Raw genomic sequence first — 22,595 nt, 5'->3', positions numbered from 1 at the left:
CTGAAGTTGTTCGTAATTTTAACACCCAGGTACTTAGCTGAATTTACAGCCTTGAGAATTGAACTATTTAGTAATTGAATTCCAATGGATTTCTTTTGTAACTCATGTGGATCACCTCATACTTTTCGTTATTTAGTGTCAACTGCCACCTGCCACACCATACAGCAATCTTTTCTAAATCACTTTGCAACTGATACTGGTCTTCGGATGACCTTACTAGACGGTAAATTACAGCATCATCTATGAACAACCTAAGAGAACTGCTCTGATTGTCACCCAGGTCATTTATATAGATCAGGAACAGCAGAGGTCCCAGGACGCTTCCCTGGGGAACACCTGATACGTGCGAATAAAGAGCTAGCTGCGTTGCACAAGAATGATGTTTTCTGAAACCATGCTGATTACGTATCAATAGATCGTTCCCTTTAAGGTGATTCATAATGTTTGAATACAATATATGCTCCAAAACCCTACTGCAAACCAACGTGAATGATATAGGTCTGTAGTTCGATGGAATACTCCTACTACCCTTCTTAAACACTGGTGCAACCTGCGCAATTTTCCAATCTGCAGGTACAGATCTATTGGTGAGCGAGCGGTTGTATATGATTCCTAAGTATGGAGCTATTGTATCAGCGTAATCTGAAAGGAACCTAATCGGTATACAATCTGGACCTGAAGACTTGCCCGTATCAAGCGATTTGAGTTTCTTCGCAACCCCTAAGGTACCTACTTCTAAGAAACTCATGCTAGCAGCTGTTCGTGTTTCAAATTCTTGAATATTCCATTCGTCTTCCCTGGTGAAGGAATTTCGGAAAACTGCGTTCAATAACTCCGCTTTAGCGGCACAGTCATCGGTAACAGTACCATCGGCACTGCGCAGCGAAGGTATTGACTGCGTCTTGCTGCTTGTGTACTTTACATACGACCAGAATTTCTTCGGATTTTCTGCCAAATTTCGAGAAAATGTTTCGTTGTGGAACCTATTAAAGGCATCTCGCATTGAAGTCCGTGCCAAATTTCGCGCGTCTGTAAATTTTAGCCAATCTTCGGGATTTCGCATTCTTCTGAACTTTGCATGCTTTTTCCGTTGCCTCTGCAACAGCGTTCGGACCTGTTTTGTGTACCATGAGGGATCAGTTCCATCTCTTACCAATTTATGAGGTATGAATCTCTCAATTGCTGTTGCTACTATAACTTTGAATTTGAGCCACATCTCGTGTACATTTGCATAGTCAGTTCGGAAGGAATGGAGATTGTCTCTTAGGAAGGCTTCTAGTGACACTTTATTCACTTTTTTAAATAAAATTATTTTGCATTTGTTTCTAGTGGATTTGGAAGAAACAGTAATGACCTTGTGATCACTAATCCTTGTATCAGTCATGATGCTCTCTATAAGCTCTGGATTGTTTGTGGCTAAGAGGTCAAGTGTGTTTTCGCAACCATTTACAATTCGCGTGGGTTCATGGACTAACTGCTCGAAATAATTTTCGGAGAAAGCATTTAGGACAATCTCGGGAGGTGTTTTCTGCCTACCACCGGTTTTGACAAGTATTTTTGCCAACATATCAAGGGAAGGTTGAAGTCCCCACCAACTACAACCGTATGAGTGGGGTATTTATTTGTTACGAGACTCAAATTTTCTCTGAACTGTTCAGCAACTATATCATTGGAGTCTGGGGGTCGGTAGAAGGAGCCAATTATTAACTTAGTTCTGCTGTTAATTATAACCTTCACCCACACCAATTCGCACGGAGTATGTACTTCAACTTCACTACAAGATAAACCACTACTGACAGACACAAACACTCCACCACCAATTCTGCCTAATCTATCTTTCCTGAACACCGTCTGAGACTTTGTACAAATTTCTGCAGAACTTATTTCAGACTTTAGCCAGCTTTCTGTACCTACAACGATTTCAGCTTCTGTGCTTTCTATTAGCGCTTGAAGCTCAGGGACTTTCCCAGCACAACTACAACAATTTACAAATACAATTCTGATTGTTCCTTGATCCAATCACGTCCTGTATTTGCCATGCACCCTTTGAGATTGCAGCCCATCCCGTACTTTCCCGAGGCCTTCTAACCTAAAAAAACCGCCCAGTCCACACCACACAGCCTCTGCTACCCGTGTAGCCGCCAGCTTAGTGTAGTGAACTCCTGACCTATTCAGCGGAACCCAAAACACCACCACCCCATGGTGCAAGTCAAGGAATCTGCAGTCAACACAGTCGCAAAACTGTCTGAGCCTCTGATTCAGACCCTCCACCCGGCTCTGCACCAAAGGTCCACAGTCAATTCTGTCAACGATACTGCAGATGGTGAGCTCTGCCTTCATCTTGTACGCAAGACCGGCAGCCTTCACCAAATCAGATAGCCGCTGGAATCCAGAGAGAATTTCCTCAGATCCAAAGCGACACACGTCATTAGTGCCGACATGTGCCACCACCTACAGCTGGCTGCACCCTGTGCTCTTCATGGCATCCGGAAGGACCCTTTCCACACCAGGAATGACTCTACCCGGAATGCACATGGAGTGCACACTGGATTTCTTCCCCTCCTTAGCCGCCATATCCCTAAGGGGCCCCATTACACGCCTAACATTGGAGCTCCCAACTACCAATAAGCCCAACCTCTGCGATTGCCCGGACCGTGAAGGCTGAGAACCATCCTCTGAAACAGGCAGGCAGCTGTATCTGGCTCAGCCAGAGACAGTACCTGAAACCTGTTTGTCAGACGCACCGGGGAGGCTTTCTGATCAGCCTCCGGGGACGTCTTTCGCTGCCTGCCACGCCTTGGAACGACCTCCCAATCAACCACAGGCGAGGGCTCAGCCCCACTGCGGGCAGCAACTGGGGCAACCACAGCGACAGACCGATCTGGGGACATACGGGACGAGGTTGACATCCCCGTGATACCAAAGTCCGGCTCCCCACAGCTGTGCCCATTGGCAACAGCTTCAAGCTGCGTGACCGAAGTCAGCGCCGCCTGCAGCTGTGAGCGAAGGGATGCCAACTCAGCCCTCATCCGAACACAGTAATCACAGTCCCTGTCCATTCTAATCGATTCTGTGCTGTCAATGTGCACCAACTGGGAGCTCAGGCCACACTGGTCTCTGAGAGCCTACTAGACAGACAAGTGCCACTGATGTACCAAAACAAAACAAATGCCTAACGACTGCGCTACAATCTGCCTGAATTTACGATTACAGTAACTAAAACTCGAAATTACACCTCCTATACGAAACTCAGACGCAATTTAAGTAAGAATCTACAAAGTAAACACAGAAAAGAAGCTATGTACGTATCTTTCTGCGCTGTCGATGTGCACCAACTACAATATAAACCACTATTGATAGACACAAACATTCCATCAACAATTCTGCCTAATCTTTCTTTCCTGAACACCGTCTGAGACTTCGTAAAAATTTCTGCAGAACTTATTTCAGGCTTTAGCCAGCTTTCTGTACCTAAGAGGTCAAGTGTGTTTTCGCAACCATTTACAATTCGCGTGGGTTCGTGGACTAACTGCTCGAAATAATTTTCGGAGACAGCATTAAACCAGTAATTTTCATAATCAGTGCCTCACGAAATCTTGAACAGTTCTCTGACATGTCTCCAATGTTTGCCAGTATGGACCTACTGTTGGTATTGGCCACTTTTCATATGAAGCAATCACACCAAAACTTCCTACCTATGATGTCTATATACGGATCAAATTTAACTAACATAGAATGCCTAGAAGAAAAGACTGGGGGACAAAATCTCAAACGTGGCTCATTCAATCCTCTATTTCTAGACACAGCTGGGTAAGAATACAATTCAAAAATTATTATTTCAGCACTTCAAGGAGATTGAAAAGTGAAATATTTTATTCATTACGTCCCACAATAATTTTTTTTTAGTATATAAATCAGTTTCAAACGTTAATTTAATGTATGCCATAAAACAAGCATAATACGCAACATAGAAAATTTGCAAAACAAAAACACTTAAGACTCAATTCCATTTTTGGTTAAATAGTTCAACAATTTTGTCAAGGACAGACTGAGGAAAACTGTATTTTCTTCCTCATGATGATGGTGATGGTGCTTCTAAAGTCATGAAAATATGTTGCTCAGGAATCTAGCAGGTGTCTTTAGCAGCTGGCCAGAGGAATGAATGGACAGAACCACGTGGGTGCATAAAGCAATTGAGGACATCTTGTTGTTCATGTAAAACTTCACACTTTTCCAACCCACAAAAATTGTCAATACGTACATGCAACATACTATCCTGGTTGTAAACTTGCAATCGAGGTTGCTGGAATTTCTTCATCTGCTTCAGAGCCATTAACTGTGAATGCTGGAGCACCATTGGAAATTCTGCCTACTCTGAGGGGATCACAATTAATTTGCTTAAACTGATGTTTTTCTCTTGTTCCAGATATTGTATGGCCCATAGCAAACCTGGATTTTTTTCAGTATCTTCTTTTGGTACATAAAATACTTTATTCCTGGAATACTATCATCACAGAATTTGAACAAATGATACGGAGTCAATACCTGGTTATCTAAGGGCCTTGGCAAACTAGCACAGGCTGCAAGTTTCTGTTGTTCTCCCAATGTCGTCACAAGGCAATGGTATCATGACAGAGACAGCTGCTGATCATACAAATGCTAATACTCTGACACTCTTTGCCATCAAAATAAATAACAAATGACTATTCTCCCAATGAAATCCTTGCACAGCATCTTGAACAACAAATGAATAATGCTCAGCAAAATCCATCAATATAATTTAATTCAATTTCTGCAAGATTTCTTTTTAGCTACTTAAGGTATAAACTATAGTGTTTTGTCACGAAGTGATAACTTCTTAAACCAGTAATTTTCAAAATCAGTGCCTCATGAAATCTTGAACAGTTCTCTGACATGTCTCCAATGTTTGCCAGTATGGACCTACTGTTGGTATTGCATCGTTTCTTCAGGCTCAGAGTCTTTAAAAGCATTTTGAAGAAAAACCTTTAGTTGTATTTTTCCTGGACATTCCTCGCAACATTGTAGTATACAATCTTTTGATTCCAAACTGCATACAGTTCTCTCTCTCTCTCCCCCCCCCCCCCCCCTCCCATAAAAAAATATATATTGTAATCATCTTGGATTGATGTTTCTGAAGCCAACATTAATTTGACATTTTGATGATTTGCACATACACATATTGAATGTGATCCAGAAGCACCAACTGTAGTACACCATTCAGCCTGAGCTCACAAAATTTTGAGAAGCTCAGTTGTTTTCCATGCTACTTACAATAAACAATGAAAATTTCTTCAAATTTCAAAGGAGCAGATGTTTCTGCTTGCAAATATTTTTCTCATTTATTTTTACTGTAACACAACCCTTTTAGCCTGGGCATAAATAAGAAAACATCATCATCTTAAAAAAAAAGTGAGGACATTTTGTTTTACTTCATCATTGAGATTTCTGCCTTTCCAGTTTGCAGATGTTGCCAAAATCCCATCTTCCATCTTTCGTTTCCTCGACTACTTCTCCATTTTAGTCAAAACAACAAATTCTTTAGCTATTTTTTGAACAGTACAGCTATTTGGGGCCAGGGTCTAAATTTCAACTTAACTGCAGTTTCTTGAAGCCCTAAGCTTATCTTCAATTAAGATATTCAATCTCTAAATTTTTGGCACTCTTCGATCTGTATTTGAGCAATATCTACCAGCAGCTGTGGCAATTACCTTAGTTTTTCTGCCTTGGGCTTTCAGAACTTTGCCTTCATGTAACCCTTTTGCTGAGACATTGAACCTTTAATGGTGACTCTCCAAGTGATGACAATGAAGTATTAGCAGTAAAGCAAGCATCAACAACATCCATGTCTTCAGTGGATGGTCATTCTTGCTTATCCTGGTGGAATGATTCTTTTTGGGCCACTTCTTGTCTACATTTGGTACAAATTTTATGACCAGGTTTAAAAACATTAGTCAGTAACTTCAGCCTATCAGACATTGCAATGATTAATGCTGTTCAAGCCTTCTTGGTTACATGTTTTTCTTTAACAAATGTGTTGCAGCATATTTTCTGCAGGAACTGAAGTTTTGTCATCAACAAAGCATTATGGTATGGACAAATTTGGGCATTTTCATTGAAATCAAGTCCAGACCTATGCCGTAGAAGCTCCTTGTCTATTGGTGACGTTTTCTTAACTGATTGTAGTTGACTTTTGTCATACTAGGACGGTGATGACTTATGGCAATCAGCTCCATCTGTTCCACCATAATAGCTGGGTAAAAGCGTCTCTTGGTTCATTTTATACAATAGTTTTTTAATCTATAACAAGTGATTTTGAAAGCTTATGAATATCTGGGTTTGGAGCATTGAAGATTAAGTCTTGTTTGTACATAAAAGACATAAATTAGACCATCAAAACATATTGTTTTAGTGCTTACCTTCAGATACAACAATAATTGTTGATTATTCAAACACTCAGCACTCAACACTAAGACTGTACAATGTCAACACTAGAGATTACACGACACAGAGACTGACAAGCAAAAATTTTCAATAATGAAAGCAACAATTGAAAGTGGTATTTCAGCAATGTATCAAAAATGGCTCTGAGCACTATGGGACTCAACTGCTGAGGTCATTAGTCCCCTAGAACTTAGAACTAGTTAAACCTAACTAACCTAAGGACATCACAAACATCCATGCCCGAGGCAGGATTCGAACCTGCGACCGTAGCGGTCTTGCAGTTCCAGACTGCAGCGCCTTTAACCGCACGGCCACTTCGGCCGGCAGCAATGCATCACGACTGTGAGAATTGAGTCTTAAAAACTACTGCTGTTTTATAATGTCAATGGAAACTGAGTGACAATGCATAAATGCACCACCAAGTGTTGTAGGGTTAGAACATCCTAAACAATGTAACATTCCATTCATCTAGATTTTATGATCTTAAGAGCATTTTCTGAGGTTTTATTACATTTATATTCCATACTGTAAAATATTGTACAATACACTTATTAACACAGTTACATTCCATAAACTGCAGGCAAATCTTGTACTATCAAAAGACACACTTACACATTTTTTAATTTACAATTTCAAATTGTATTAATTTTTTGTATTTATCGATAATCCATTTTCCCTACTTTTGAATAGGTATTCCTACTCATCAATATGCAAGGTCCTGAAATTAAACAATGTAACTTTGAAAGCTTAAAGCATGCTCTTTCCAGCTGTGGCAAGAAAAAGAGGATTGAATTAGACACAGTTGAGATATTGCCCCCCAAAAATACCCTAAAATTTGCACATGGAAAATTTTGGCTAACTTTGCAGATGTGTATGATTCCTTCTGGGCATCCAGTGTTAATTAATTTGATGCACATACAGACATCATAGGTAGGAACAACCCTCTGAAGTTTTTGGTGTGATTGCTTCAAACCTTGGCTCTCAGAATAGCACGATGAATTTTTTAACCACTTTAGAGGCTTATATCTATATTTAGGTGTAGTTAAATCCCCAACTTTTGCCGTGGTGTGATTCAGCATAAAAAGTTGTCAATGTATGTTAAAGCAAGCGACCAAATGTGTGCTAGCACTTTAAAAAAAGCCTAGCAAACTTGGCGCATCTGCATCTTCGTACATGATGCAAGGGTGAGTAGCCTCTCTTTAAAAACCCCTAAAAATCTAACCACTGAAGATACTGGACTGAAATTTGGTATATAACCATCAAAGACCGTAAAGAACCTTCACACCAAATTTCATTAAATTTGGAGATGGCTGAGTGGGGAAACTTTTTAATATTGGTCCCTTTGACATGGAATGACGCTTAGGCATTACGGCAATACTATGTTGTACCTTTGAAGTGAACTGCTGGTACGATATTGATCCGTGCAAGGTCCAGGATCTATAGTTTCTCTTACTCTCTTTGCTAACTTGCAGCAAAAGTGTTTACCTTCTGCACTCACAGTGGGCAGCGTGTCTGTCACTCTCACATAGTAAGTCATGTACTGGAGATAGTTGGGAGGTTTACACCAGTGATGGGCTGCAGGTGCTACAGTGCCCTGATTCCATGTTGTGGTCAAATGAGGAAGTTCTACTGGAGATCTTCTTGCCAATTATAATATATGGATAACTGAACTTTCTATTGCAATCATCATCATCAGCCAATTCAGTCATTAAATGATGTGGCCTCTTCGAGTCATGGATTCAGGTATCGTCAAACGCAGTGATTTCAGACGGTTTTGTCGTTATTTTGATTGTAACTTTTGTATACACTGTTAGATTAAATTGATTGTTACGGAAGTGGTAGAGTATATGTGTAATGAATAAAATATCCCAGAACCAGAAAGTGTATGTGTAGGTATATTTATCTGAGGCAGTTAAATAAAGTGTCCGAAGTCACCCCATTGATTGGGGTGATTTCGGACACATGTTTTTTAAATCTCTGTCCGAAGTTACAGCATATAGAGGGCGAATTCGGACTTTTGCTGCCTATTTTTAAAATTCTACATGCTTTTTGTTTGATTTTGGTGACATTTTACACACTGATCATGTTGCTAGGTGGGAGATTTTCCAGCTTTGCCTTGATATTGGAGAAAAACACCTTAACAGCCTCTTTGTTCACTTCTGCACGAGCTTGTTTAATATTTTCGCTTAAGCGAACGGAAAGATCTTCTGACTGTCATTTGAGGAATAAATGCACCCATTCTTCTCCTGGCAAACTATTAAGAAATTTCTTCTCTTTTCGGCCAGATTCATCAAGGTAGCCTTTAACTAAATATCTAATATCCAATTTAGTGAAGGGAAATCCCCAATGTGTAGCCCTCAAGATACCTTGTTTCAACATTTCTTCTTCTTCTTCTTCTTCTTCTTTATTTAGCACTGGCTGTCCTCCGTTTTTTCGGATGTGCTTCCAGCACTTTATTTTGTAGGGTTGATTTAGGTATTCCATACAAATCACACACTTTTCTGTATGATAATTTACCACACTGAATATCACGAACAGCTTTATCTAAAAGTTCTGGGTCATAATTAGACCGTACTGTAGCACGTCTCCCGCTCTTATACATTCTTGGCATTGTCCGAAATCACCCCACACCATACACAGTTTTACAAAAACCGTCGTTATTTTATAACCTTGCATGAGAAACTCGACAAACTTGTACAGAAACTGTCTCAATGCCATTAGCTACTGAGCGCATTGACAATTACGGTTACAATAACTTCCCACTAGGCACAACAATTTAAAGTTCCCACTTTACAATAATGTATGGATTTTTAACACTGAGACTGTTAATCAATTATTCACCTAGGGAAACAATTGACGCAAAATAAAAGTTGTGGAAAGCAATAAATGCAATCTTGTGCTTAAAATAACTGGCACTCGGACGTTAAAATAAGTACTCTTTGTTTCTATGTAGTGGCAAAGAGCAAATAAGCCATACTGTCCGAATTCGCCCCGGTGTCCGAAATCACCCCGTTTAACGGTAGGCCTTCAGCAGTCCTCTCCAAGTGGAACGGTCTTGGGCAGTTCTCTGTCAGGTGCTACCAGTGATCTTCTTGATATCTTTGTCCCATCTGTCCGGTGGTCTTCCTATAGGCCTCTGATGGTCTCTCGGACTCCACTCCAGTACTGGCTTCGTCCATCTGCTGTCTTTTCTTCTCACAATGTGGCCAGCCCACTGCCATTTCAAGGAGCCTACTGTCTCTAAGATGTCCTTAACCTTTGTCACAGACTGGATGTCATCTGCCCTTTTCCTATCCTTTCTTGTATAGCCCAGCTTTGATGTTTCCATGGCTCTCTGTGCTGTCCTAAGTTTCCCTTCTGTAAATGTGTTCAGTGTCCATGTCTCGCAACCATACGTCAGAACAGGAAGAAAGCATTGATCAAATACTGTTTTCTTCAGATTTACTGGCATTTTTGATCTGAATACTGTTGAATTCCTCCCAAATGCTTGCCAGCCAAGCTTGATGCACTGACAGATTTCTGGCCTTACATCTCCCTTCATATTTATAATATGGCCAAGGTAGATATATTCACTGACCTCTTCTAACGGACTGTCCTTGACTTTCACATCTCCAGCTGGGACCCATTTGTTGAACATTACTTTTCTTTTGAAAAGGTTCACGTTCAATCCAACCAACTGACATTCCGACGCAAGATCTGCAACGAAGTTTTGGAGCTCTGCAAAGTCGTTGGCCAGTACGGCAATATCATCAGCAAATCTCAAGTCGGTAAGCCTTCTTCCATTAATTCTAATTCCCCTACCTTACCAGTTCAGCTTTGACATAGCCATTTCTGGCACAGCCGAAAACAATTTTGGAGAGACAGGATCACCTTGCTTGACACCCCTCATAATGTGGAATTTTTGAGTTGATTCGTTGATATTAACATAAGCTGAAGAAGTCTCGTAGATATTGCTCACCACTTCAATGTATGCTGCCCCCACTCCTTGCTCACTCAAAGTCTGGAGGATAGCTATATGTCTAACGGAGTCAGACGCCTTTTCAAAATCAACAAAAGCAATGCAGAGAGGCAGTTGTTATTCATTTGCTCTGAGTATCGCTTCACTAACTGTCAGAATGTGGTCAATAGTGCTAATACTGCTTCGGAATCCTGTTGTTCTATAGGTTGGGCTGAGTCTAGGGTGGAACTAATTCGATTTAACAGGATCTTTGTGAAAATTTTGTACAAAACTGAGAGCAAGCTGATAGGATGATAGTTTTTGCTATTGTGAATCTTCCTTTCTTGTGTATAAATATAATCTTTGCCTTGTTCGACGATAGTTGGATTGAAGCATAGTGCAGGCAGGAAGTAAATACTTTTGCCAAGTGGTTTATTGTTACCTCTCCTGCCAGTTTCATGATGTCAGCACTGAGCTCATTACCACCCGTCACTGTTCCCTTCTTCATGCTATCTTGAGCACACCTGACTTCCAATGGGAGTATATCTGGAACACTAGGTACATCATTTAATTTAGATACACTCTAATTTTCCCTTTGTTTGCTATACAAATTGCTATAAAAGTCTCTGGTGAACTTCAAAACCATCTTCTTTTCAGCGATTCAACCGTCATTTCTCATCAAGTGCAATAATTTGCTTTTTAACACTTGTGAGTTTGCGTTTGGCTGACTTTAAACTTGTCTTGTTCCATAAGCTTGCTTGTAAGGTGTCTTCACTGAATTTCTGTATGTCAGTTTTCATTTCTCCTCACAATGCCTTACATGGTTCGGAATACGCTACCATGTCGCAATCGGTTTGGATTTTCATTTTCCTCCTCTGTTGTAACAGGTTTTCAGTTTTGGCACTGAATTTCTTTGGTTGTTTATTCTTTTGGCATAGGCCACCAACTTCATGTGCACTTGAAACAATCATTTCTGCCAAATCTCCATCTTTAGTTATGTGGAACTTGCTTTGGAGGACTTCTTGGAATTTAGACGAATGTTCTTCCAGCTTTTTGAGGTTGATTACACTTCTATTCCCTTTCATAAGTTTATTCCTTTCATCTCTTACACTGAGTTCGATCCTTGCTCGCACCAGACAGTGATCACTGCCGGTGTTGAACTGATTTAGCACCAATACGTCTTTTACAATGTGCAGAATGTTTGACAGAATAAAGTCTATCTCATTTTTGACACTGAAATTTGAACTCCTCCAAGTCCATTTTTGGTCAGGCTGCTTCTTAAAGAACGTATTCATGATGGACATATTGGTGTACTCAGTAAACTGGACTAATCTCTCACCTCAATCGTTTAGGTCATCAATCCCATAGTTGCCCACCACTGTGTCACCTTGCTTCTTGGTGCCAACTTTTGCATTAAAATCACCAATAACCATCTGGAAGTGACAATTGCTACCTTTTTTACAGGTGCTATCCAGGCTTTTTATGAAAGATTCTATTTCTTCGTCAGGGTGGCTTGAGGTGGGCGCTTACATCTGATCAATCTGTATTTTATACTTATTCGACACCTTAAGGACCATTCGAGCTATCCTCTTAGAAGTTCCTACTAAGATAGATACTCTATCAGTGATATTCTTGTTAATTAAGAACCCAACTCCATTGAGTTTTTCTTCTGGGTCGCCACAAAAGTAGAACAAGCTGCAGGAGTGCAAACAGAGACAGTCTTCCCCTTTGCTTAAACCAACCATACTCCAGATGATTTTTGTAAGCTCTTTCTTGATCTCTTCTGGTCTGTTGTCGCCTATTAGAGAGCGACAGCTATATGAACAGACTTGAAACATCTGCATCTTTTTCTCAGCACATCTTGGTGTTTGGACATCAAAGTTGCTCCCACTCAGAGATCCTTACTCCAGAAAATTTAACTTAATGTCACACATCATGACTCAAAGGTGAGAAGCATAATTGCCATGCTTGCTTCAGAATGGATTGGGGATATAATTTCCAGGCCACCCCTGACATGGGGTACAGACGCCTTTGGTAGGCTGCTCCACTAGAGTACAGACGCAACCACGTTGCTAGTTTTGGTCCACCCTGGGTATTGCATTTCCCCGGTGCCACCCATATCTGAGAGGCTTTCCACTATCTGCCACCTGGGGAGGTGCCCATTGGGGGACTAGCAACCCCACTATTGCAGTACTAATTAGATGGTATCATGTGAGCTAGTACAAATTTAGTGATGGCGTTCATTATATAAACTGACATTCTGACTTTACTGTAAAGTAGTTCAAATTCTATGAAACTAATTAACCTACAAGATAAATAACAGTAGTCCAGAAGCAGGTACATTTTACATTGCAGATTTTGCTTCTGTGCATGTTGGATGCCGACCTTTCCCATTGTAATATCATTGACCCGAATTTTAGACACAAGGTGGCATACATCATTAATTAATTAAATAATTAAGCCATTAATTACGAGTTTTGCATAATTTACCATAACTTTCAAAATGGCACTTGTACTTGTGGATAGAGTATTTCCAATGTGGAAGTATAAAATGGCTTCATAAATTTTTCTAAATTTCTAGACCATGAAATATTTCATAAACAACTTTATTGTTAATGGTTTGGTTAGGTTAGTGTTTTTTAATGTCCCGTCGACAACGAGGTCATTAGAGATGGAGCGCGAGCTCGGGTTAGGGAAGGATGGGGAAGGAAATCGGCCGTGCCCTTTCAAAGGAACCATCCCGGCATTTGCCTGAAACGATTTAGGGAAATCACGGAAAACCTAAATCAGGATGGCTGGAGACGGGATTGAACCGTCGTCCTCCCGAATGCAAGTCCAGTGTGCTAACCACTGCGCCACCTCGCTCGGTTTATTGTTAATAGTTACAGTCTTCTGTGAGTAGCAAAATGTAACCTAGCAGTATTTGAAATGATTGTGTAGTTGCAAAACAACTATTTGTTCATACCCTACTCTTTCAATAGTTGACATCGTCCAAAATAGTCGGTCTGTAGTCGGGAAGGAAGTGCATAACATCTTCACTGTGAAAGTCAATCGCCAAATGTGAACATGCTGACACCTGTGTGAGAGTCCTAGTCAACAAGTAAACAAACAACACCTACATCAATTCTGCTCCCAGTAATCACTCAGTTGACATTTATGTGACAATTTGGTGTATCTACGAAAATATGCGTCTGAATAGCTACCATTTAACATCTGGATTTGTAGGTTACTTGACAGTGATTTGTGATGAGAGGTAGGGTTGCGAATCTGTGGCCTGTAGGGTAACATAAGTACCAGCCACATGGCTGTCCCCTTAAGTCTTAAAAAAAGGTTTGAGTTACTGCCTACTGCTGAAAGTATGTCTGAGCGAGCATGGGACACCTCACCTGTTGGACTGTGGCCGATCTTACTGAGATGTCCAGACAACCGCAGAGGGTGTGATTGCCTGTCACTGGAAGCTCCAGTTTTAGGTGGGTGATGGAGCCCCTCAGGAAAATTGGGCTGATCAGGAAAGAAGGCCAGTATCCACTCTGTATGCTTGCCGTTGGTGGGGGGGGGGGTCTTATCCAAGATGTGGAGGATGCTCTCCCAGCAGGGGCTGAGCACACTGGGTGTAGCTAGCAGCAAACTGGAGTTCACATAAGCACAAATGATGACTACCATCTGAGTTCAGAGGCCATCCTCTGTTCCTACATGTGGCTGAGTGTATGGATGAAGACAGCTAGCTTCGCACATGGGGTGGAAGCAAAGCTATTGTTTTGCAGCATTGTTCCAAGAACTGATTGCAGTCCTCTGGTTTGGAGCAGAGTGGAAAGTCTAAACCAGAGACTAAGGCGATTCTGCAATTACATCAGATGCAAATTTCTTTACCTCCACTATCAGGTACAAAACTGTCAGGTTCTCTTTCATAGGTCACACATACACTGCATGCAGGAAGTAGCTATGAGGGTAGTAGAGTGTAGGTGGTGAGCAAATGTGTTTTTTTTTTAGGATAGAGAAATCCCTGACAGCCTTGATGAGATGTCTTCTCAATCCAGAAAGAGTAGCATTCATCACAGCAGACTGGAAAAAGAAAATGTTAACACAGTATTACTTAACAGCAGGAGCACCAATGGAGAGGTCCTCGAACTAATCTCGCTTATAAACAGTAACAATGCCCACAGAGTACTAGGGACAGAAAGCTAGCTGAAACCAGAATTCAGCAGCAACGAAATTCTAAATCCCAACTGGAATAGGCTGAAGGCTGGTGGCAGAAGCATGTTTATAACCACAAAAAAATATGATAATATTTAGCGAGATTAGTACAGATTCCAAATGTGAAATAACTTGGGTGAAAACAAGTGTTAAAGACGGATCAAACATGGTCATTGCATACTTTTATAGACTCTTGCCTCACCAGCAGTAGTGGTGAAACAGTTGATGGGAAACATCAAGAATATTTCATGTACATTTCCTGGTCACATTACATTTTTAAGTGGAGATTTTAACATACCAGTTCGACTAGGAGAGTCGTGATTATGATGGATGGTAGGGACAGAGGATCACGTGAAATTGTTCTAAGTGTTCCATAAAATTTTGGGCATGCAGCTGTATAAATTAAGCTGCTTCTTCTAATATTTAGGCTGAATACCGCCCAGCCATCTTCAGAGTGAGCCGAGGTGACTAGCGCTCCAGCACTTGCTCCGTCCTTTTAAACCCGAGGACCGAACCACTGCGTATCTGGGCAAAGATACACAAGGTGCCAGAGATGTAGATAGGCAGCAAAGAGGTGTAACATATGCATGGAAATTAAATCTATGGCTGCGCAGTCGATCCACACAGCGATATCGATGTGTCACGAAGAGCTGTACCGTCATGATGTCTTTGTGATTTAATTACAAAAATTGCCAGATTCCATGATTTGTCCAAGCTGAAGCCACTATCTCTATTAATTAAATTTGTTGCCAACCGAATTTCAATTGCTTCTTTCACTACAGAATCCCATAAAGATGAAGTCAAGGCTAAAATTTTGACATTATCACACACCATAGAGTGCCCAGTGTCAATAGTGTTTTGCCACCACAGTTTTATTAGGTTGTAAGAGACGGGTGTACCTGCGGTGCTCTGTGCATCTCTCCTGGACTGTACGTGTTGTCTGTTCGAAGTATGAACGGCTGCACTCACAGGGGATCTTATAAACCCCACGCTTCCAAAGCACCAAATCATCTTTAACGGAACCCAAGAGAGCTGCAGTCTTTAGTGGAGGATGAAAAATCACTTTCACTTTGTGTTTACTGAGGATCCGTCCTATTTTCGTCAAAAAGTGTGATGATGTATCCCGGGGGATGGCCTGAAGAGGGTCTGTGTACCAAAAGAGGTAGTCAGTAGGCAAAACATAAAACTGCAACTATTATTTCTGAAATGTATTGGTCCCTTTTTTAATCAACAGTATGTCGAGAATATTTAAATATTAATGACAATAAAATGAGTTCACTCTAATGTTAATTAAATCTCTTAAAACAGAAGGGAAAGACATTACAACTGAAACTGCTTTTAGAGACATTTCTCTTATGAGGAGTTGTGTGAATCTACTTGTGTGGGAGTTATTACAGGGTGGTTGTAAATAGGCTATGTCTTAGAGTCATAGGCAATGGTCATCAAGCCAACAGAATCAAGTAGAACCTTGCAAGTTGCTGTACCCACACCTTTCCCAGCTGATAAGTTGTAAGCAAGTTTTTTGTATGGATAATAGATTTTACTTAAATCATAATTATTAAAATCAAAGGTGCCAGTTGTTAATTAAGTGACAATTTCATTCACAAAACCAGTTTTGACAGAGTTATGAATCATTCTGAAGTGTATTCAATGGTATGCAAAGAACAGTAGTCACATACTAAAATGATTTTTACTTCTGCTCAAACTAAGGCATTTAATTCTATTTCATACTTTCTGCTGTGTGGCTGTGCTTAATGCACACGAGAATGATTTGTATTTTAATAGAAACTAGTTATGTGAATAAAATTTCAGCTTGACTGACATCTACAGCATTTGATTTCAATAAACATTCTATTAACTGTTGTGAAGGATCTCCAGTCTTTTGAGGAGTGGCAACTAAACCACTTTCTTAGCAGAAAGGCATTTAATCATGTCATGAAATTGTATCACTTATGAATGTTCACAAATACATTAATGAATTTGTGAACATTATCATTTACAGAATATAATGGTAACTCTAAAATCAGGACAACTATCCTAGAGTTGATTAGGTTCCTATAACTTGGTAACAGCTTCTGTTCTTTTGTATTGTATTGTAAAGTTTACTCTACTGTCAGTGTGAGAAGTACTAGATAATTAGAAATAACCTACTTGAATTTCCTTCGGGGAAAGATGCCAACACTTGGTGCGCAAAATAACTTATGAATATATTTTTACCTTTTACACTAGGGCAATTACTGTTAAAAGAATCAGCTGCAATCTGATATATGTACTCATCTTTGGAAATCAATGCAAGAATGCTATTTTTAAGATAATACCCTCGCTTAATACTAACAACCTCAAATAGAGATAAACTGGATATAATTTCATACCCAGCTTTGCCATCATTAATTTTGCTGGTAGGTCTTGAACCATTTGCGTCTAGTTGCCTTTCCTCAGGTTGGTCTGAACTGGCAGTCCTATCATTAGATTGACGAGGTCGGCAAAATACATCCACTATTTGAACATCATCATCATCGGCCTCTATCATGTTGCGAGCAACAAACCACTGGTCCATGGTGAACGCATTCAGTGTTGGTGAACTTATGTGTACCATTGGCTCTTTATTCAGTGTTGAATCCTGTAACAACATTATATACCAAAATCAAAGTAGTATAATTTGAATAATAAACTTCGAAGCAGTAAATTGTTCTATTCACATCATCATGATATGAAAAATTAAATAAACATATTTCAATGATAATTATTCATCAAATAGTAAGAATACCCAACATTCACAGCATGTGATTTCAGAGTGAACTGACTATTGGAACCACAAATATGCCTCAAAATTAGTTCTGGAAATATATATTCAGATACTGTATGTAGTAAATAAAACTGTATGAATTGAAATGTGCATCAAGTCTTATGTTGATATTATTACAGTTTGAGATTGCAGGTGAGAGAGAAGGGCAATTATTGGAGAAGAGTGCAATAGAGGCGTTTGGTAATACGGGTGGTGGGGAAGGGGGGGGGGGGTGGAGGGTTGTGATGGGAGCTGATAAATATGGTATGAGAGAAAAAGAGGGGAGGATGAGGAAAAATGTACATGGGAAAATCAGAAGTGATGAACAGAGCATGACGGTAGGGGCAGGGGGGGGGGGGGGGGGGTAAAGAGGCAGAATGTGGAGTGGGGCAGGAAGGATGTGAGAGACTGATGAATATAGTAAGAGGGAAAAACTGGGCAGCAAGAAAAGCAGGAGGAAGGGCCAAGAGAGAGACAGAGACAGACAGACACACAGAAAGAGAGAGAGAGAGAGAGAGAGAGAGAGAGAGAGAGAAGATGTGGGGGCGAGGGGAGGGGGTTAGGAACAACAACGACAAAGGGAAGAACATGAGATACTTGTTTTTCACTTTCCTTACACTGCTCCATAATATGTGACGACTTCAAATCTTATCAAATCTCACAAATTCAATTAAGCTTGTTTTTAAAATTTGTGTCCAACCCTTCTTTCTTATTCTTCTTACTAGTTGCTTCAGACTAGCTATCATATGCTGGATTTCTTTGCAAGAACCATTTCTTCAGCACCTTCATCAATTTAGTCTTTCCACATCGTCTGAGGCCTCCGTGTCTCCTGTTCCCACCCACAGCTCCTCTGAAAGTCAATAGTACAAATTTGTTTTCTGGCATCCTCAATATGCACCCAGCCTAACTATATCAACACTATTTCACTTTATTTACAATGCTGGGACTTGACTGCTGATCCAACAGTCCTTTGTTTTTTAATATATTCTACTACCCCCCCCATGAACCAAGGACCTTGCCGTTAGTGGGGAGGCTTGCGTGCCTCAGCGATACAGATGGTCATATCGTAAGTGCAACCACAACGGAGGGGTATCTGTTGAGAGGCCAGACAAACGTGTGGTTCCTGAAGAGGGGCAGCAGCCTTTTCAGTAGTTGCAGGAGCAACAGTCTGGATGACTGACCGATCTGGCCTTGTAACACTAACCAAAATGGCCTTGCTGTGCTGGTACTGCAAACGGCTGAAAGCAAGGGGAAACTACAGACATAATTTTTCCGAGGGTATGCAGCTTTACTATAAGGTTAAATGAGGATGGCGTCCTCTTGGGTAAAATATTCCGGAGGTAAAATAATCCTCCATTTGGATCTCCGGGCGGGGACTACTCAGTAGGACATCATTATCAGGAAAAAGAAAGCTGGCGTTCTACGGATCAGAGCATGGAATGTCAGGTCCCTTAATCGGGCAGGTAGGTTAGAAAATTTAAAAAGGGAAATGGATACGTTGAAGTAAGATATAGTGGGAATTAGTGAGAATGAAAGAGGAAGCCGTATGGCAGAATTTTGCACAGAGCATAACTTAATCATAGCTAACACTTGGTTCAAGAATCATAAAAGAAGGTTGTATACATGGAAGAATCCTGGAGATACTAGAAGGTATCAGATAGATTATATGATGGTAAGACAGAGATTTGGAACCAGCTTTCAAATTGTAAGACATTTCCAGGGGCAGATGTGGACTCTGACCACAATCTATTGCTTATGAACCGTAGATTAAAACTGAAGAAACTGCAAAAAGGTGGGAATTTAAGGAGATGGGACCTGGATAAACTGAAAGAACCAGAGGTTGTACAGGTTTTCAGAGAGAGCATAAGGGAACAATTGACAGGAATGGGGGAAAGAAATACGGTAGAAGAAAAATGGGTAGCTCTGAGGGATGAAGTAGTGAAGGCAGCAGAAGATCAAGTAGGTAAAAAGACGAGGGCTAGTAGAAATCCCTGGGTAACAGAAGAAATATTGAATTTAATTGATGAAAGGAGAAAATATAAAAATGCAGTAAATGAAGCGGGCAAAAAGGAATACAAACGTCTCAAAAATGAGATCCACAGGAAGTGCAAAATGGCTAAGCTGGGATGGCTAGAGGACAAATGTAAGGATGTAGAGGCTTATCTCACTAGGGGTAAGATAGATACTGCCTACAGGAAAATTAAAGAGACCTTTGGAGAAAAGAGAACCACTTGTATGAATATCAAGAGCTCAGATGGGAACCCAGTTCTAAGCAAAGAAGGGAAAGCAGAAAGGTGGAAGGAGTATATAGAGGGTCTGTACAAGGGCGATGTACTTGAGGACAATATTAAGGAAATGGAAGAGGATGTAGATGTAGATGAAGATGAAATGAGAGATACGATACTGCGTGAAGAGTCTGACAGAGCACTGAAAGACATGAGTCGAAACAAGGCCCTGGGAGTAGACAACATTCCATTGGAACTACTGACGGCCTTGGGAGAGCCAGTCCTGACAAAACTCTACCATCTGGTGAGCAAGATGTATGAGGCAGGCTAAATACCCTCAGACGTCAAGAAGAATATAATAATTCCAATCCCAAAGAAAGCAGATGTTGACAGATGTGAAAATTACCGAACTATCAGTTTAATAAGTCACAGCTGCAAAATACTAACACGCAATTCTTTACAGACGAATGGAAAAACTGGTGCAAGCCAACCTCGGGGAAGATCAGTTTGGATTTCGTAGAAATGTTGGAACACATGAGGCAATACTGACCCTACGACTTATCTTAGAAAATAGATTAAGGAAAAGCAAACCTACATTTCTAGCATTTGTAGACTTAGAGAAAGCTTTTGACAATGCTGACTGGAATACTCTCTTTCAAATTCTAAAGGTGACAGGGGTAAAATACAGGGAGCGAAAGGCTATTTACAATTTGTACGGAAACCAGATGGCAGTTATAAGAGTCGAGGGGCATGAAAGGGAAGCAGTGGTTGGGAAGGGAGTAAGACAGGGTTGTAGCCTCTCCCCGATGTTATTCAACCTGTATATTGAGCAAGCAGTAAAGGAAACAAAAGAAAAATTCAGAGTAGGTATTAAAATCCATGGAGAAGAAATAAAAACTTTGAGGTTCGCCGATGACATTGTAATTCTGTCAGAGACACCAAAGGACTTGGAAGAGCAGTTGAACGGAATGGACAGAAAGTAAAATGAGGATAATGGAATGTAGTCGAATTAAATCCGGTGATGCTGAGGGAATTAGATTAGGAAATGAGACACTTAAAGTAGTAAAGGAGTTTTGCTATTTGGGGAGCAAAATAACTGAAGATGGTCGAAGTTGAGAGGACATAAAATGTAGACGCAATGGCAAGGAAAGTGTTTCTGAAGATGTGAAATTTGTTAACATCGAGTATAGATTTAAGTGTCGGGAAGTCATTTCTGAAAGCATTTGTATGAAGTGTAGCCATGTATGGAAGTGAAACATGGACGATAAATAGTTTGGGCAAGAAGAGAATAGTAGCTTTCGAAATGTGGTGCTACAGAAGAATGCTGAAGATTAGATGGGTAGATCACATAACTAATGAGGAGGTACTGAATTGAATTGGGGAGAAGAGGAGTTTGCGGCACAACTTGACAAGAAGAAGGGACCGGTTGGTAGGACATGTTCTGGGGCATCGAGGAATCACAAATTTAGCATTGGAGGGCAGCGTGGAGGGTAAAAATCGTAGAGGGAGACCAAGAGATGAATACACTAAGCAGATTCAGAAGGATGTAGGTTGCAGTAAGTACTGGGAGATGAAGAAGTTTGCACAGGATAGAGTAACATGGAGAGCTGCATCAAACCAGTCTCAGGACTGCAGACCACAACAACAACAACATATTCTACTAGCGTTACAAGGTCCCCCAGAGAGACCTCCGCCCCCTCTGGGAGACTTTCATTCAGAAACTGCCTGTTTATATCCAATTGCCTCTCTGAAGGTTAATCTTTCACTTGAATACAGGATACTAGTTGAACAGAGAATTAGCACAGTCATTTCAATGACTCAGTCCACTGATCCATATCTTAGCATATGAGGTAATTCAAAATATGCTCTATTAGCTGCTGATAGTCTTGCTTTAATTATGTTTTCACAGCTATTTAAAGCAATATGTTTTTACGTCAGATCACTAACTGCTATGGATGTTTTTCATAGTCGCTCTTACTGATGACCAGGTACTCTATTTTCCCTTCACTGCTTTACAGTCCTGTCTTCAACATCACGTTCATGAAGCTGTCTCTACTTTCATTTATTAGTATAATGTCATCATCAGCTTCGGCAATGCGGAATAGAGTTACTCTTCCTGCTTTTACTCATTTTGGTTGGCATTCTGGAATTCTCACTCAGTTTCTTTCTAGCTCTAAACTGAGTAGAACTCAGGATAATGTTCCTCTTTTTGTGAGGTGTGTTTTGACTTTCAACACTCTAAGTTTCCCCCTCTGGTTCTAACTCTGAAGAATGTTCTAAGCATTCAATGATAGTCTTTTTGTTGTTCCTGTATGAAACTCAATATCTTCTCTACATGGTGAGTAGAAATGTACCCTTTTCATAATACTGTCAATGGCTGGTAGAATTATCTTAGTGGGAACTGGAAAGTTTAACAGGATTGGTCTGTGCATGCTCTGCTGTGCCATTCTGAAATCTATTACAGCCAGGTGAATTTCTAAACTAAATTTCAATCACTCCTATTTTAGCTGACCTATACTTTGTTAGGTATTTTTCATCTCTCCATAACTATATGATTACTCCAGAAATTACATCTTCTATCTCTATTCTGCTGAGGTTTACGTCTTTTTCACTATCTCCCTCTCTCTATTAGCTACATGGAGGATTCTGTCATTCTCAAAACACACTTGAACTTACAGGTTGCTGAAGCTGTGTAACTCACACTTAACTTTTCTGGAAAGTTACTCGCCAGCTCTTTTCAGATTTCCTTTCACTCTTCCAAGACACATATATCACAGTATGCACTTCTGTAAATTCCGACATAAATTTTGCTATTAGAGAAACAGTTTCTGAATGGAAATATCATCTACCATGTAAAAGTATGCCCACAGGCGGACATTACGGATTCCCTTGTTGTTATCGATTGCAAAGCTGATTAGCTGAATGTCAATGTCAGTACTAGTTTAATGGACACTAGTGTTCCCTACAATTGGCAGGACTTGAGACGTAACAT

General features: G+C 40.4%; 1 protein-coding gene across 1 annotated transcript in view; it reads right to left on the bottom strand.

The window, feature by feature from the left end:
• LOC124775906 overlaps positions 1 to 22,595 on the bottom strand; it is a 111,297-nt gene that overhangs the window by 44,468 nt on the left and 44,234 nt on the right. Inside the window, exon 3 of the mRNA XM_047250741.1 lies at positions 16,966 to 17,213. Within this exon, the coding sequence (XP_047106697.1) occupies positions 16,966 to 17,213 (248 nt within the window). The remainder of the gene's footprint in view (positions 1 to 16,965; positions 17,214 to 22,595) is intronic.

This window comes from Schistocerca piceifrons, chromosome 2, assembly GCF_021461385.2.
Source record: "Schistocerca piceifrons isolate TAMUIC-IGC-003096 chromosome 2, iqSchPice1.1, whole genome shotgun sequence".
Classification (NCBI taxonomy): domain Eukaryota; kingdom Metazoa; phylum Arthropoda; class Insecta; order Orthoptera; family Acrididae; genus Schistocerca; species Schistocerca piceifrons.
The sequence above is the reverse complement of the archived record's forward strand: the minus strand, read 5'-3'. Positions and strand labels throughout refer to the sequence as shown.